Source organism: Hypanus sabinus, chromosome 3 (genome assembly GCF_030144855.1).
Source record: "Hypanus sabinus isolate sHypSab1 chromosome 3, sHypSab1.hap1, whole genome shotgun sequence".
NCBI classification, from domain to species: Eukaryota; Metazoa; Chordata; class Chondrichthyes; order Myliobatiformes; family Dasyatidae; genus Hypanus; species Hypanus sabinus.
Genome location: NC_082708.1, coordinates 25319574 through 25338705, shown reverse-complemented (window position 1 = coordinate 25338705; position 19132 = coordinate 25319574). Strand labels below are relative to the sequence as shown.

The 19132-nt window shown below is 39.3% G+C and overlaps 1 protein-coding gene across 2 annotated transcripts in view; it reads right to left on the bottom strand.

Annotated features, from left to right (window-relative positions):
- The window catches only part of tmem131 (transmembrane protein 131), a 190108-nt gene that overhangs the window by 146201 nt on the left and 24775 nt on the right, over positions 1–19132 (bottom strand). For both annotated transcript variants that reach the window (XM_059963868.1, XM_059963869.1), the window contains exon 2: positions 6625–6686. In XM_059963868.1, the coding sequence (XP_059819851.1) occupies positions 6625–6686 (62 nt within the window). The remainder of the gene's footprint in view (positions 1–6624; positions 6687–19132) is intronic.

The following is a 19132-nucleotide window of genomic DNA, read 5'->3' as shown; positions in this document are numbered from 1 at the left end:
GATGATAATGTGGTTAACTGGATCAGCAAATCTGCAGATACCACCAAGATTCCTGGTGCAGTGAACAGCAAGGAAAACTATCAGAACTCACAGTGAGATCTTGACCAGCTGGAAAAATGAGCTGAAAAATGGCAGATGGAATTTAATGCAGACAAGTGCAAGGTGATAAACTTCAGCAGGACCAACTTGGGTAGGTCTTACACAGTGAACTGTAGGACAGAAGAGTGCTGTAAAACAAAGGGATCTAAGAATACAGGTCTATAATTCATTGAAAGTGACATCACAGGTAGATACGATTGTCAAAGCTTTTGACACAGTGGCCTTCATAAATCAAAGTATTGAGCACAGAAAATGGGATGTAATGTTGAAGCTGTACAACACATTGGTGATGCCTAATCTGGAGTATTGTGTGCAGTTTTGGTCACCTACCTACAGGAAAGATGTAAATAAGGTTGAAAGACTACAGAGAAAATTTACAAGGATGTTGCCAGGTCTGAGGGCCTGAGTTATAAGAAAAGACTGAATAGGTTAGGACTTTGTTTCCTAGAAACTAGAAGAATGAGGGGACATTTGATAGATGTCTACAAAATTATGAGGTGTATACATAGGGTAAATGCAAGCAGGCTTTCTCCATTGAGGTTAGGTGGTCATGGGTCATGGGTTAAGGCTGAAAAAATGAAAAGTTTAAGGGAAACACGAGGGGAAACTTCTTCACTCAGAGGGTTGAGAGAGTGTGGAACAAGCTGCCAGTGAAAGTGGTGCATGCAAACTTGATTTCAATGCTTAAGAGTTGGATATGTAACTGGATTGTAGGAGTATGGAGGGCCAAGACCCAGGTGCTAGTCGATGGTTCAGCATGGACTGAAGTGGTGAAGGGCCTAATTCTGTGCTGTATTTTTCTATATCTTTACAACTCTCCCATGTTTTCGCAATAGACAGGTTTAAATGCTAAGAGATCAATTTTAAAAATTCAGTACAGCATGTAGACCAATATTAATATTTGTCACATATCCTAACAAACCTTGAAAAAAACCCTAATTGTGCATTCTGCTCTTGCACATGCCAGCTGTGTATGGGAGGGCGTTTAAGGCCAAAGGCCAACACATGAAGATTTTACTTTATCTTATTGGTAGTCAAATCAACTGCACGAGTTGAATTAAAATATTAACCAAGTGTGATTCAATATGGATGAACACTGGCTTAAATCCACTGATTCAATCTTAATTTTTTCGATGTATTAAGCAACGAATAGCAATATTCTATCCTTAAAATCTACCCCCCACGTATTTCTAAAAGCATCAGAAATATAGCAATTCCCTTTTTACGAAAAGTTTTCACTTTACTGCTCTTGTCAATAGGGAAGGACAAGTAACCAGAAATCTGTCTCCAAAAACATTTTCTAGTTACTTGAACTTCCTCCACTTCAAGATTTTGTCACATTAAAATACAATTTAACCTGCAAGCTAACTGCCCAAGTTTGCTATAGGATAACAAAAATACCATTTCCTTCTCAACCTCTGAAATCCAGATGCTGCTCAAGTTTGCATGTTCTCTCAGTGTCTGCAGTTGCTGGAAATCCAAGACACACACAGACACAGACACAGACATAGACACAGTGCTGGAGGAACTCAGCAGGCCAGGCAGCATCTATGGAAAAGAGTAAACAGTAAACATTTCAGGCCAAAACCCTTCATCAGAACTGGAGAAGGATTGAAGTCAGATTAAGAAACTGGGAGAAGGGAAGTAGTAGTAAAAGCTGGTAGGTGAAAGGTGATACTGGGAGGGGAGGGGTGGAGTAAAGAGCTGGGAAGTTGACTGGTGAAAAAGATAGGGGCTGGAGAAGGGGGATTCTGCAAGAGAGGATAGAAGGCCATGGAAGAAAGGGAAGGGTGGCGGAGCACTCAAAGGGCAGGTAGGTATGGAGATATGAGAGAGGCGAATGGGGAATAGTGGAGGGTGAGGGGTGTGGGGGCATTACTGGAAGTTTGAGAAACCGATATTCATATCATCAGATTGGAGGCTACCCAGATGGAATACAAGGTGTTGCTCTTCCAACCTAAGTGTATCCTCATTGCGGCAGTACTGGAGGCTATGGACTGACATGTCGAAATGGGAAACAGAGTTAAAACAGATGGCCACCGTGAGGTCCCGCTTTTTCTGACAGATGGAGCATAAGTGCTTGGTGAAGTGATCTCCCAATCTACATTAGGTCTCACTGATAAACAGGAGAGCACCAGATGCAATAGATGACCCTAAAAGACTTATAGGTGAAATGAGCTTCTTACTCCGACTTCATCTTTTTTTCTCCAGTTCTGATGAAGGGTCTTGGCCCGAAACATCAACTGTTTACTCTTTTCCATAGACGTTGTCTGGCCAATCAAGTTCCTCCAGCATTTTGTGTGTTGCTTAACTACAATAAGTTACCCATTCATCAAGGCAAGTGACAAATACAATCAAAAGGGAGTTGATGGCCATTTGAAAGAAAGCCTGTTGCTGAAAACAGGAAAATAATGGACTGATGGAATTGATCTAACTAAACTGTCATTAACCCAGCAGCTGCCCTCTGTATTTCCATCAGACTGAACATTTCTTAAAAGTTTGCACAAGAAATATTTCATAACACCAGATTTTAACTTTATGAAGTAACACCACAGTTCACTTTTCAATAAAATTAAAATCAAATTGTTCCTCATTCTTTTTCATCTTGTTGCAAAATCTATTGGTCTGGGCTGAATACTTGACAAAACATCTGTTCTAAATGTTGGTTAAAATGTACAAAAGTATTACTGTCAAAGAAACTAGAAAAAATACTTTGATATGTTCAATATTTGATACTTCAAATGTTTCAATGCCCATTGGCACAGAAACTACATTCCCACCCTGCCTTGAGCCAAGGATGACGTACTCTGCTATTTTAGTCAATCATTTGATGCAATGACTTAGATTTTCTTTGAAAATTGCTCAGCAGGTTTTACTGGTTATTATCTTCCTATTCCTAAACACAATATCAAACTATCAGTTTTCTGAATAGAGTTTTGGGTACCTCATACATTTCAGGCAGGTTCTCTTATGGGAAATAAATTTATTCAACTTGGCCCCCATAGGACCTTGTTCAAGCTGGAGTGCCAGATTTTCTAGATTATTGTATGTTTCTATTAATGCAGCAACTCACTTTTAACAAGATCTTAACCCAATATTATAATAAATTTTACAGGGCCAAGAGTTTAAAGGGAGCAAGGGGAAACACCTCATGAGCCATATGCTAAAACACTAGAACTTCCAAGTGTTCAGACAGCAGAATAAACTTTACCTATTTACTGCTGGTTTAATTTGCTGAACTACAAGAACTTTAATTTTTTTTTAAATGGAGTATTTACTTGGGTCTATTGGCTTGAAATGGGCAGTTTACCACATTTTCAGAAAAAGCAACACACCTAACGCAATCTGTTGCTGACTGTTAACAGTGCAGAAGTTCAAGGTCAAATGATATTCTGGAACTCTATAGAACTGTAGTGTTAATGAGTTGTTTTACTCCTTTGCCATTAAAAAGATGTAAAATATGGCAATATTAATTCCAAAGTATGTGCAGTTGGAAGCTCGGGATAATGGACATGTGACCATAAGGAAAGTTGAAAAGGTTATGGATTTATTCCCTGGAAGGTAGAAGATTGAGGGAAGATTTGATACAGGTATACTAAATTATAAAGGGAATTGATAGGGTAAATGCAAGCAGGCTTTTTCCACTGAGTTTGCGTGATACTATGAACAGAGAGGTTAAGGGTGGTGAGAGTGTGGAACAAAATGCCACACAAGTAGTGGGTCAATTTTAACATTTAAGAGAAATTTGGATAGGAGGCATATGGAGAGTCAAGGTCTAGGTGCAGGTCGATGGGACTAGGCATATTAATGGTTAGGCACGTACTAGATGGACCAAAAGGCTTGTTTCTGTGCTTATAGTGTCTTATGACTCTATGACAGTGTGTAGTCTTAAGAATCAAGGAAATTGTGAGGGGATGGGATTGATAGGATTGCACTGACATCCAGCAGTGATTATGGGCTGAATTATCTTTATCAATGACTATGGAAGAATCTATATTTAGAAAACTTCCAATTTCCACTTAAAATCCAGTAATGTTATTATTGAATGTCCTGCATGACACATTTGGTTAGTGATACACACACACATGTTAAAGGAAAGAATTGAAAATTAAAGTGCGAACAAATTAACCAATATAGCTTGCTAAGGAAAAACTATACCTTTTAGCAAGCAATACATTAGCAACATGTTTAAACTTCAGAAGCCACACGTTGTTAATGTTTAAGTGCACATTTTGGGGAAAAAAACCCAAACTATAAAAATCACAGATAGATAAATGTGCAAAGGCTGCTTTTTAATAACATGATCCTTTTTTGGACAGGATAACCAGATTTTCAATTTATAGCTGGTATATATTTTCAATTTTATAAACATTGCTTATTTTATGCAGAAATATTTCTTGATTTTCACATTTGGGTGAAACAAGATCAAAGATTTACACAGCATAAAATGAAATCTAAAAAAAAATTCCCTAATAAGCAGATATTGAAAAATGCAAGACTTTATGTGTTACATCGTTGACAATCAATTAAAATTAAACACCTTACAACCTCAATATAAAACATGGGAATTGGGGTCTATTGCAACACCTACTGAAATCAACTTTCATTGTAAGTGAATCTAATGTTCTTTAACTTCTGTCTTGGTGATTATGATTCTATTCACAGTATAGATATAAAAGGGAGCAGTATTTCAAGCTTGCACAGTCATAATATTTTCATTTATTACTGATGATACCCGCCAAAAGAACATCGGCAGGCATCCTGACCTCTGCAAGAGACTGGCAGCTGTTGATGAACCTCGAAAGGCAGCTGAGGTTCCCCGTCCATATCGCAGCCACCACCCTGTGACCAGACATTGTCCTTGTGTCTGAGTCTACTAAGCAGGTGGTGATGCTGGAGCTGACAGTCCCATGGGAAGATCACTTGGAAGAGGCCTTTGAAAGGAAGCTATCTAAGTATGCAGGACTGGTCAGCAACTGCCAGCAGGCTGGATGGAGAGCGAGGTGTCTCCCAGTGGAAGTTGGTTGTAGGGGATTCGCAGCCCATTCCTTAGCCAGAGCCTACAGCAATTTGAGCATCGAGGGAGAGAGGAAGAGGAGAGCCATCCGCAGTACCACGGATGCGGCAGAGAGGGCCTCAAGGTGGCTGTGGCTCAAGAGAGGGGAGCCATGGAGTCATGTGTAGCTAGCCATCTGGACACAAGCTGGGGTCTGATCAGCCCCGGCTGGGTCACCTGGAGAAGGGTGTATGATGTTGTAAGACCCGAAACACCCGATAACTCCAGGAACATCACTGATGATGTGTTCAGAAGCATCAGTAGATGTATGCACACAGCATAAGCCAAGGTTACTAGAACAGAGAACAAAATTTATAACGTTTCTTAGCCAACAGAACATAAACAATTAATGCCTTCCCTTCTTACCATCAGAAAAGGCCAAATATTTTCAAATACTATTAAAGTGCATTTTAAACTCAAAAGCCAGGACCATGATGTAATCACATGGGTACAATGTCATCTGCAAGCTCCCCCTTCAGTTTACACCATCCCAATTTTGTAAATATATTACTAAACTGTCATGCTTCCAATTTCTGTAACTTGTTACCCAAAGGAGTATTTCTGGTGTAATAATTACAACACTTCAAAAAGCTATTGCAATGAAAATTAGGAATAACTATTAAATGCTGGCCTTGTCAATGACAAGCATCTCCTTTAAGTTATTGGGAAAATACTAAAATGAGTAATATCACTGGAGAGCCGCCAAATCATGAGGTATAGTCCCCCTTGTATTTTGATTACAACTGGGATTACAGATTGCCCTCAGGTTATGAATGCTTGACCTATGAACATATGAATAAGTGTCTGAGAAACTAGTAGAATAAATAAACATGGATTTGCCAGGTTTGCAGACAGCATCTGCCAGGTAGGAATTGGGCATTTCCATGTGACTTCTTCCCTTAATTTTCCCCATCATTCCCAACAATCGGGTGCTGGGTAGAGCTGAGCAGATTCAGTCAGTCAGTGAGGCAGAATGGCAGCCACTTTTCCTGAGCCTCCTTGATCTCCCATTACAGCTCTTTGTTTATTTCTGACCAGCAACACTTTCAGGTTATAGAGATCTCAGAAACAGATAAGCAAATTTCATAAATGCAGCAAGTATTTTTAAGCAATGAAAATTAATTCCTCCATTACTAAGTTTTAATTAGAAACCGAAAAGATATAGATCATACTGCTTCTTGTCTTGCTCTGCTATTCACAGGTGAGGTGAACATTTACCCAATTTCTTCAATTGAACCCAATATCCTTTTAATTGTAATCAATAACCTATCAGTCCTAACCTTGGCTGTTCTAAATATCTGAGCATCTATATCCTTCTAGAATTGAGAATCATAATCTTCAAAGAAAGATTGCAAAAAACTCTTAAAATTATTTTTCATTACTGGACAAAACATGTACATTTTGCAATTTATCTTATTCGGGTATAATTTATATATATTTACATAGCAAAACTATATGTAATCACATACCTGTAATAAGCCTCCTTCACCAAAGTGTAGTATTTCAATTATGTTTTCTGGTTGGATAAATGCTGAAAAGAGAAGAAGAACTATCAATACTTTTTTCACTCTTGTACATTTGGTATGAAACACTACAAACCAATACCAGAACAAGGTACAAGTTGCCAAGATGGTATCACAATAATCTAGAATCATTTCCCAGCCTGATACATAGTATGCCTGTTGCTCAACATGCCTGCCCATGCTTGAAGTCTGCTAGAGCTGTTACATCAAATGATGTCATAATAGATGATATTTGTAATTTAAGGGCCTCACTAAACCATGTTTACATTAAATATTTTATTAGCAATACATATTGCACAATAATTTATAGGAGGTGGACAGCGGGGCAAAGTCTATTGACGTAGCTATAAAACAAAACAACTACATACTTGCACTGAGGTAAGGAAGGTCTGGACATAATATAGTCCAATTTCCGATGTCAAGATCTGCTCATTTACATTCTGGATTGGCTGCTAATGTCAGCAAAGACTCACTGCATCAGATTTTGTTCCCTGCAGAAATCACAATAATCTACAACCAGGGTTACCCAACTGACCTTTTCAACTGCAAAAATTAACTCTTGCTACAATTATATATTCAAAGAGGAAAAAATAGCTGCTCCGTAAAATATCTTGCTCACTCCACAGTTGTTAATTTGCAAACATAAAAAAGGAGCTTAAATTAAGTTTTTTGGGTAATTTCTTACCAGTTAAACCAAATTCTGGTGACAATCTGGCTAAGATTACAGTGACAATTGTGGTAAATTCTAACTAAATTAATTTCCACTAAAAATTGATTAATACTCAACTTCGTTGTTTTTAAATACCACAAATTTTCTGTTTGAGAAAGTACAATTACCCTTAAAAGCAAAGAAGTAATGTATCTGTTCACTACATTTATTGCTGTCCAGAAGCTTTTCCCCCTTTTGTACTACCGCAATGTGCTCCTGTATAGGACAGTCTATCTGAATGGCATGAAAATAAAATTGTTCCTTCCAACAACAGTGTTGCTGGAAAGTTTGTGAACCCTGTAGAATTTTCTCTATTTCTGCAGAAATATGACCTAAATTGTGATCAGGACTGCACACAAGTCCTTAAAGTAGATAAAGGGAACCCAATTAAATAAATAACACAAAAATATTATACTTGTTCATTTATTTGAGAAAAATGTTCCAATATTACATGTATTTGTTGGAAAGGTATGTGTGACCCCCTTGTATAGCAATAACTTTAACCAAACATTTCCAGGAACTGGTGATTAGTCCTACACATCAGCTTGGAGGAATTTTAGGTCATTCCTCCCTACAAAACTGCTTCAACTCGGGTATGTTGGTGGGCTTCTTTGCATGAACTGCTTGCTTCAGGTCCCTCCACAACATTTCTATAAGAATGTCAGGATTTTGACTCAACTATTCCAAAATATAAATCTTCTTCTTTTTCAACCATTCTGTTGTTGATTTAGTCTAGTCTTTTAGATCATTGTCTTGCTACACTATCCAACTTCTATTATGCTTCAGGTGACAGACTGCTACCCGGACGTTCTCCTGTAAAATGTCTTGATACAATTTTGAATTAATTGTTCCCTCAACAATTGCAAGTTATCCAGGCCTTGAGGCAGCAATGTTGCCCCAAACCATGATGCTTCTTCCACCGTGCTTCACAGTTGGGATGAGATTTTGGTGTTGGTGAGCAGTGCCCCTTTTCTTCCAAACACAGCAGTGTGCATTTTTGCCAAGGAGTTCAACTTCTGTCTCAACTGTCCACAGAACATTGCCCAGAAATATTTGGAACATCCAAGTGGTCTTTTGCAAACTTGAAACATGCAGCAATGTTTTTATTTGGAGAGCAGTGGTATCCTTTGTGGTGTCCTCCGATGAACACCATTCTTGTTCAGTGTTTTCTTATAATGGACACATGAACAGAGACTTCAGCAAGTTCTAGAGATTTCTGCAGGTCTTTTGCTATTACCCTTGGCTTCGTTTTCACCTCCTTCAGTATTGCATGCAGTACTCTTGGAGTGCTTTATAGGATGTCCACTCCTAGGGAGAGTAGTAACAGCACAGTTTCATCCATTTGTAGACAATTTATCCTACTGTGAATTGATGAACACTCAAGTTTTTAAGAAATGCTTTGCATAGCCTTTTCCAGCTTCATAATCTCTACAATTTTTCTTCTAAGATCCTTTAAAAGCTGCTTTGATCAAGGCACGGTGCCCATAAACAGATCTTTCTTGAGAAGAGTAGGCTGTCAGTAACTCGACTTTTTGTGTCTTTATTTTTCGGACAAGACACCCCTGCAACCCACAGCTCCAATCTCATCTCATTGATAGGGACACCAAATAGCTTTTGTCAAAGGCATTACCCTAGCGGTTCATGTACTTTTCTCCCCCAAACAAATATTGAATCATTATTTTCAATAAATAAATGAAGTATAATTTGTGCGTTATTTGTTTAATTGGGTTCTCTAGCTAGTTTTAGGGATTTTTGTGAAGATCTGATCACACTTTAGGTCATATGTATGGATAAATAGAGAAAATTCTACAGAGTTCACAAACTTTCACTGTAGGTACATGTAATAATAAACAAATTACTAATTTACATTTTCATCTATCAGCATCTATGTGGAAACTAAAGGAGAAATCTAAATACGCATTCATTCCCACTCTCCATCCTGCCCAAAGGTAGGTTATAAAAAATAGATTCGACTGGCATTGATGTACATTTTTAAATCTTGTCAATACTTGTTTCACTTCTCAAAATTAAGATATTTTAGAAACAAATTTAGACTGATTAGAAATCAAACTATTGAAGTAGCTCCAGATGAAGCTGCATGCATCCTACAGAAAAATGGAATTCAACTAGAGCCTTTAATCTAGTTGATTATACATTCTCAGACAGATGATTGAGAGCAGAATTGGAAGTTAGAAAGGTGTCTGCAAGACAGATATTCCATGGAGCACAGGAGCTCAAAAGAGTGGGAAAGAAACTGTATAGTCTATGAATTTAAGTGTGTTTCTTTTCACAGTAAAATCCTACCAGATAATAAAACCCTACAGAATTCAACGAACATCCTATGGTTCAAAGCAAACACCCATCACGCCTCTCAAGCCTATTCACTATTCTAGAAGACCACAGAACAGTACAGCACAATACACGCCCTTCAACCACAATGTGGTACCAACCCACATAAACTTACTCCACAATCAATCTTACCCTCCCCTCATAGTCCATAACTCTCCATTTTTCTAATATCTATGTGGCAGATTATGTAACAGTCCCTATTGTATCAGCCCCTACACCACGCCTAATGTGTTCAAGCATTTATCACTGTAAATACCTACTTGATATCTCTGCTAAACTTACATCCACCTTAAAACGATAAACAAGGGATTCTGCAAATGTTGGAAATCCTGAGCAACACGCACACACAAAATGCTGGAGAAACTCAGTAAGTCAGGCAGTATCAATGGCCTGAAGTGACTGTTTATTCCTCTCCACACAGGCTGCCTGACCTACTGAGTTCCACCAGCATTTTGTGTGTGTTACTATGAATAGTCTTTTTCTGCAATTACCTCTTTAAACCAAGAATTACTTGGTTAACCTTCTGATAAAGGGACTTGGTGGGTTTTAGTGTGATTACCCCATGCTTGCAAAGTTTATATTCACTCTACACTCATTACTGTTTTTAGACACAGCTCAAACACCAACCATAAATTCACCCATAACTATTGCCAGAATTTCAGAAACTGACAAAGTATTGTACAGGAATGAGGTAGAATGGCTGATCGAGTGATGTTGCAATAACAACCTTCCACTCAATGTCAGTAAGAGTAAGGAACTGATTGCTGAAAGGAATATTAGGAGCACACAGTAATTCTCATTGAGGAGTCCGTAGTGAAAAGGGTGAACAACTTCAAGTTCCTGAGTGCCAACATCTCTGATGATCTATCTTGTGCCCAACATGTTGATGCAATTAAAAAATGGTACACCAATGGCTATATTTCATTTGGAGTTTGAGCAAATTTGGTATGTCACCAAAGGCTCTAAGAAATTTCCACTGATGTACTGTGGAAGGCATTCTGACTAGTTGCATCAACCTCTGGTACAGAGGCATCACTGCACTGGTTCGAAGTTAGCTCCATTATGGTTAGTGTCCTCCCCAGAGAGGGCATCTTAAAAAGGAGATGCTTCAAGCGGCAGCATCTATCACGAAGGAACCTCACCGTTCAGGACACGCCTTCTTCTCATTACTACCATCAAGGAAGAGATCCAGAAGCCTGAAGATGCAGACAATGTCTTAGGAACAGCTTCTACCCCTCCATCTGATTTCTGAACAATCCATGAACTCATGAAACCTAATGCACTACTTTACTCTTTTACATTATTTTTTAAAAACGTATTTTCAATAATTAATAGTACTTGTTAGGTAACACAGTGTACTGCCTACACAACAAATTTCATGACATTTGTCACCGTTAAATAACTTGACTATTTCTTGCTAGTTTACTCTTACTTTGTTTCTTACATCAAGTTTTTCCAAGGCCTTTTGCCAGACTGTAAAACACTTCCTACTTTGAATTAATGTCTTATTTTAATCACAAAAACAATTCTACTTCATCCAGAATCTGGTTATAAAAATGCAATACAAATGCACTTGTAAAAAGCCACATTCTCTAACACCATTGCGCTTGACACCATTTTGTCATGCCTGTCATAAACTCTAGTTTTTCCTCATATCTGGGTTCTTTCCAAAATGCTCATTGAGGAACAAAATTAGTCATATTTTCAGTTCATGCAACACCCGTTTCTCTTATTTTTCTACACCTCAAAACCACCCTTACCTCGACCTTGCCTTTGCTGTTCAAATCAACTCGTTAAAAACCCCAAGAACACAAACATCAATTTAATTCTGTTTCAATCCTGTACCTTGAGGGGCTTCATTGCTTAATGTGATACATTCATAATTTTCACCCCACTTTATCAATTACTTCATCAAAACTTTATCAAAAACCTTGGCCATCAACCCCATAAAATACACGCCTTCCGTTTTCAGTGATCCAATTATGCAAATATTTAATCAACCAATCATGCGGCAGCAACTCGATGCATAAAAGCATGCAGACGTAGTCAAGAGGTTCAGTTGTTGTTCAGACCAAGCATCAGAATGGGGAAGAAATGTGACCTAAGTGATTTTGACAGAGCAATGATTGTTGGTGCCAGACAAGGGAACTGCTGATCTCCTGGGATTTTCATGCAGTCTCTACTTCACAGAGAATGGTGTGAAAAACAAAAAAAAGTGAGCAGCCAGACTGGTTCAAGCTGTCAGGAATTCAAATAATTACATATTACAACAGTAGTGTACAGGAGCATCACAGTAGTGTACACAGCACATTGAACCTTGAAGTGGATGGGCTACAGCCGAAGGCCACAAACATACTCTCAGTGGTCACTTTAGTTGTACAGGAGGTAACCAATAAACTGACCACCAAGTGTAGATGTCTCAGCCCACTTGGTTAAAAAGTCTGAAACCTTGGCTCTAATGAAAAATAACTCGGTAGCAAAACCTAACGCAACACTATACACCTTTGGTTATCTCAATACTTCCCTTCCTCAACATTTTGCTTTCCTCCAGATGCCTTAAAAAGTTGTCTGCAAAGCAGTTGTGAAATTTCATGGTGGAATTGGCAAAATTATTGCAAGATGTACCAAGCTACAGTGAAAAGACAGTGTTGCATTTTGCTCATACAGGTCAAATCATTATCTAGTGCACTGAGGTAGTATGAGGTTAAGGAATAACAATGCAATATAAACTGTAACTGCACTTCCTCTGTAGCTGTTGAGGCAAACAATAAGGTCGAAAATCATAATGAGATAGATTGTGAAGTCAAAAGTCCATTTTATGGTACTGGGGAGGCTTGTTTCCAGGATGTGCTGAGCTGTTTCTTGTGATCACATGTAGAGCACCTCCTGTACCAAGCAATGATGCATCCGGATAGGATGCTTTCTCTAATGCATCAATAAAAATTGGTAAGGGTCAATGGGGACATGCCAAATTTCTTTAGCTCCCTGAGGAAATAAAGGTGTTGGTGAACTTTCTTGGCCATGGCGTCAACTTAGCTGGGCCAGGATAGGCTACTGATAATATCAACAACATAGGACTTGAAGCCTTTCAACCTCACTGTTGATGCAAACAAGAGTGTGCGCACTGCCCTCCCCTTCTTTAAAGGAATGATCAGCTGTTGTTTTGTTGATATTGAGAGCAAAGATACTGCCATAACATTTCATAAAGACCATTTCATAACATTTCATAACATTTCTACTTCCTGTAGTCTAATTTGTGATATGGCCCACTATGGTGGTATCTGTAAACTTACAGATAGAGTTAGAGTAAGATCTGGCCACATAGTCATGCTGCCCATCCTTACTGTGCTATGTAACAACGGGATGGATTTTAAGATCGAGTATCCATCTTTTCATACTAGGGAATTGTTTGAATAGTCTGTACTTTTACCAATCTTACTCTGCAATGCTGAATGTCAAATAATTACACTTGCAAGTAATATACAAACTAAAGGCCAACAGTAAAACAAGCCTTAAGGTTGTTATAGCTGGGTGTGCAATGGGAATAAGCTCTCACTACCTATTAAATACTGCCAATGGTGTGTGCCTCAAATAGCCTCTGACAACCAAGTCCAGCTCCTGGCCTTCACATGTGACTTGGCTACCAAACCTGGCGGAACAGTTTCTATTGACAGGAGAAGGGACAAAGGTGAGTTACTGGCATCCTGAAAACAGTCACTTTGGGCAGACAGGGCTCATCAGTTATGTTGGCAGCTCATCTAGGAGAAGGAAAACTCTGATCTCAAACCTCCACTGCCATGCAGCTATATCTACTCATGGGGAAGGTTTCAGAAGTGAACCTAGAGGGAATAATCTGGAGCTGGGGTGCCCAAAGCAGCTCTATGTTGAGGTCAACACATGCTGACAACTCCTGTGACGCTGCTAATCCCAAACTGTATCAGTCTCTGCCGTTCCTTTGGGTTCACATGTGTGGAGAGGGGGAGCCTCATCAACAACTTGCTGTCCACATCATAGGGTCCTGGCTTGTGTAGGACACAGCTAGGACACAACATCCATGGTCTACCTTGACCAGAGCCTCATAACAAGTAATTCTCATATATACCAAATAATACTGAAATTAGATCACATCAAGAAAACATTTTGTAATAAATTAACTTCTCAAAAAGACATTATATAGATGAATGTAGCTCCAAACCATAGAGGAGTAGGTGGAACAAAACAGAAAACTCTTACTAGAATACATTCTTTGAACAAAAACAGGATGGATCCAGTTACCTTAAACCCTTGAGAAATAGTCTATGTACAATGAACCTCTGTCAAACTGCCAAATTGTAAAAGCCCTGGATTTTACAGGTTGTTAAATACAAATCACACAATGAAAGTGAAGCCATTAAAGCTAGAAATACTTGTTTTACAATGCCCACATTTCAGCAACGGAATACCTGGGCGACTCCCAGATAACAATCTCAAAAGGATCAGTTTTGAAACAGCCAGTTGTAAGGAAAGCAGCTAATTAGTTCCAATCTCAAAGCAAAAAAGGATTTAAAGATGAGATCCTAATTGTAGTCATTAGGAGTAAAAGAATTAGGGTAGGGGTGCCAGAGAAATATAGACTACTCCTGATCCACTTGTGTCAAACTGCTTTACACTTCCCAATAAACTGAATTTAGCAACATGACAAGGTGGATAATCAATGTCAGAAAACTACTAATGAACAACCAAATTAAATGACACTGATTTAATTAAAAAATTGACATACCTATAAAGTCTATGCACAAAATGTTTCCAAAAATATTTATGTAACATAATAACAGCGATCCGATGGCCCAATAATATCACCTTCTCAAAAACATTCAACAAAACCATTTTCTGCAATTTGATGTTTCCTGATGCTAAAGATAATCTGACTGAAAATAAATGTAAAAAATGCTTCCCATTCCCCAAACAGAAGTTACTCAAATGAAAACTAGATGCCAGTAAGTCACACTGCCTGCCAATTTTGCTCAATATTATCTAGTTATCACATTACCACTTGGGGCACTGTGTATAAATTACCGTGTGGAAATATAATTGGCTTGACTGGGGCAGGCTTTTGGGGAGAAGGAAGGTGGAAAGGATTAGGTGGGTGGAAAAGGAAGGTATGCAAGAAGCAGAAAGGGATTTGTTCACCATGTCCTGGTATGTTTAATGTCTCACTCAAAGCAAATCAACAACATATTACTGCCCATGGGAGTTTTTGCAGTCGTTTCCTGTACATAAATTAGCTACAGGAACCATTATAACAGTGACTTGACTTCAAAAGTAAAGTGGCTTTGGGAAATCCTAATAAGGCCAATGAACATTTTGCATAAATGTTATATTGGAGTGGCAGTCCGAATCTTTGTGCTCAAATCCTAAAATGGATAAATCCACTGCCTCATATTTCAGAGAGAAAAAGCTGCTATCAACTGAGCCATTGTTGACACCAGCAAGACAATTCACTTCATGCATCAGCCCTACACTGTATGATAACTTAATAAATTTGGAATAAATGTGACCATTCATTATTCTCTTTGTCAATGTAGAGCCTGAGAAGATAGTTCACCATAATGAAGAAGAGCATTATCAAATGTTAACTGGCTATTCTGAACATTACGGCATTCTTTCTAACAATAATTAGCACACAAAATAATGGACAGCCATATCCATTGCTGCTGGAATACTGTACAAAGCCTGGAATACTGGAGAACTAAGGGATGGGTCCTGCAGGACTGAGTCTGCCGTTAAAGTAACTACATACTAAATACTTACCTGCAGGGAGGGTAAAGTCAGGCAGAACAATAGTGATAGGAAACTCCATAGGGGGAAATGGACAGTAGTTTCTGTGGCTGCAAAAGAGAAGCCCAGGTGGTACATTTCCTCCCAGATGCTGTGGGTCCAGGATTTCTCAGAGCGATTAGGATTAAATCGGGATTGTGGGGGTGCGTGGAAATGTGGGGGCTGTTGCAGGGCAGTGTGGATCAAAGGACTGGAAGGGCCTACTTCAATTTGCAGGTTGAGTCAGTGGTAAGGAAGTCAAATGCAATGTTAGCATTCATTTGGGAGGTCTAGAATATGAGAGCAAGGAGGAGATGCTGAGGTAATAGTCAGACCACATGGTGCTGTGAGCCATTTTGAGCCTATCTGAGAAAAGAAATACAAGCATTGAAGAGGGTCCAAAAGAGGTTCACAAGAATTATTCCGGGAATGAAAGGGTTAATTTTGAGGAGCGCTTGATGGCTAAGCGCGTGTACTCGCAGAAATTTAGAAGAATGATGAGGGATCTCATTGAAACCTATCGAATATTGAAAGGCCTATAGAGTGCATGATTCCTATAGCGTGTGAGTCTAGGGCTAGAAAGCACACTCACAGAATAGAGGGACGTCAATTTAGAACAGAAATAGGAGGAATAGCCAGAGGATGATGAATCTGTGGCATTGCTATGGGTAGCTGTAGAGGCTGTCATTGGGTATATTTAAAGCAGAGTGTCAAGGGTTATGAAGAGAAGGCAGGAAGGAGAATGGGGTTGAGAGGGATCATAAATCAGCCACAACAGACTGGAGGAGTATTGGTCTAATTCTGCTCCCATGTCTTACGGCAATGATGCGAAGCAGCTGAGAATAGAGGTCAGCAGCAAGATTACAAGTGAGGAGCTGCAAACAATGTACTGTGAAGATGCAATCCCTGAAATGTACCCAGGGGTACTGAGTTGGAGGTAGAGGTCTAACTTCCATCAAAATTGAACACCCAGAAAGTTGCTTTTTTTTAAAAAAAAGACATTTAAAAGCTATTGAACCAAAAAACTTTTCTATAAAGTTCTATAAAATTTAAAAACTTGTACACTTCAAAATAAACAAATCATTAAAGTAGTGCAAAAAAATCTCCCCTTGCTTTCAAATTTCTATGCCAGAATTCCCTATGCTAAATCTGTTCTCACACAAGATCCAAGTGGCAATTCTTTAGCTCAATAACTTATGACTAATACAAGGGAGTACAATTTTAACGTGATTGGAAGTACAGGAGGAATGTCAGAGGTTTGCATAGAATACCTGCCAGGGGTGGTGGTAGAGACAGATATTTAGAAACATTTAAGATACTCTTTGTCAATGTCAACAAGACAAACTAGCTAGTTATCAACTTCAGAACTCTCACTACTCACACCCCTCTTTACATTGAAATTTCCACTGCTGTGTAATCAAACTCCTGGGAGTAAACATCTCATGCAACCTTTCATGATCCCAGGACACATCCTACACAACTAGGAAAGCTCACCCATGCCTCTACTTTGAGGAGGCTGAAGAGAGCTGGACTGTGCGCATCTATATTCATTTCTTTCTGCAGATGCTCAAAGGTATGGAAACTGCACTGTGGCAAACAGGAAGGTGCTACAAAGGGTAGCCAAAACTACCCAATGCATCACTGACACCAGCCTATCCACTATCAAGGACATGTATATATAGACAGGTGCTGGAAAAGGGCCAGTAACATCATGAAGGATCCCACCCACTTTGCTCTTGGATTGAATGTCCTACTCCTGTAAGAGAGAAGGGTGTCTAGCATTCATGCCAGGACCACCAGACTCAAAACAGTTACTTTCCCCAAGCAGTAAAGCTGATGAACACCTACACCCACTAACCCACCACTCCACAACCTAACACACCTTTATCTGTTTGAGTCACCTTATGTACAGACAACCATGTTCTTGTGTCCCATACTCCAGAGGATCTTCAGACTGTCCTTGCTGTGGCGGAGCGAGTGTACAGCAGGATGGGGCTGAACTGCCAATACCACCAAAACGGAAGTGGTTTGCCAATGGAGTACCGGTGTCCCACCCACTCTACCTGCCTTTACTGTCAGTAGTGCCATCTTTCAAATATCTGGGAAGCATTCTCTCGGAGGATAGCGGCATTGACAACGACATACAGAACCGCATTAAACAGACATTAGCTGCCTTTGGGAGACTTTGGTGTAGAGTCTTTCAAAATAGGAGGCTTCGTCCCTCCACAAAGGTCACCATATACCAAGCGGTCTGTGTCACCACCCTCCTTAATAGCTGTGAAGCTTGAGTAATCTACAGCTGTCACATTAAGTCCTTGGAGCGCTTCCACATAAGCTGCCTCCAGCGCACCCTGAGAATTACCTGGCATGAGCAGGTGCCTCACACTGAAATACTTGTAAAGACCAACTGCAGAAGTATTGAGGCCATGATCACCCAGCGTCAGCTGCAGTGGCTGGGACACGTGATAAGGATACCCTCATGTCAGCTACCCAACAGCGTGTTCTATGGCCAACTACATCATGGTCAACGCTCAGCTGGAGGGCCGAAGAAGCGCTATAAGGATCAGATGAAGAATGCTTTAAGGAAATGCAAGATCAGACCTGAGGACCTGCAGGATGTTGCTGCTGACCATACCACTTGGCAACAGCTGTGTAGGGACGGGGTTCATTTTCTGGAGATGGAAAGAACAACCAACAGACAGCAAAAGAGAGCCAGAAATGCAGCCATGGTTGCCTCCACTACCACATATACATATCCCACCTGCAACAGAGTTTGTGGGTCCAGGATATGACTGTATAGCCCTATAGATCTCACCGTTAAAAGAGTGGATATTGTCATCGGATTTCGATGGACAACCGAAGAAAAAGACAGACACTTTGTGGACATACAATCAATGTATACGAGCTACTTTTTGTATTTATTGCACTATTTTTATTATTGTGTTCTTTATTGTTTCTTACTGTATTTTTAAGCTGCAACAGATCCAGAACTATTTTGTTTTCCTTTACACTTATGCACTGAGAATGACATTGAACAATCTTTAATCTCAAGATGAGCACATGAATAATAGTAAAATGGAAGACCATGTGAGAGGGAAGGGTTAGATTGATCTTAGAGTAGGTTAAAAGGTTGACACAACTTAATGGGCTGAAGGTCTGGACTGTGCAGTAATCTGCTATGAACCCAGTAAGATTAGGTACACCTATTACCCAAGATGTGGACTGTAAATCTTCCAGTTTGAACAGCTGCATATTCATGGAACTGCTGTCATATGCAGTTATTAATCAACATCTGGCTGAAAAATGAATTTGCATTAATATTGAAGTTGCCATAATCCAACCAAACTCAAGCATTGCATAATGTCACATGTGATGTTAACTCACCAGCTCTGTCATTCAATAACTACAAAAAGCTTAGCTAATACTTCCTTCTGGCCGCAACACATATCACTTGATTTTGTTAATATCCAAAAATCTAACAATTATGATATTGAATATACCCATCAACTACACCTCCTCAGCCTTCTGGATAACGACCTTGAAAGATTTTTTTTCCACAGAAGGTAGTGAATATCTTATCTGTCTTCAATCTCAAATCTA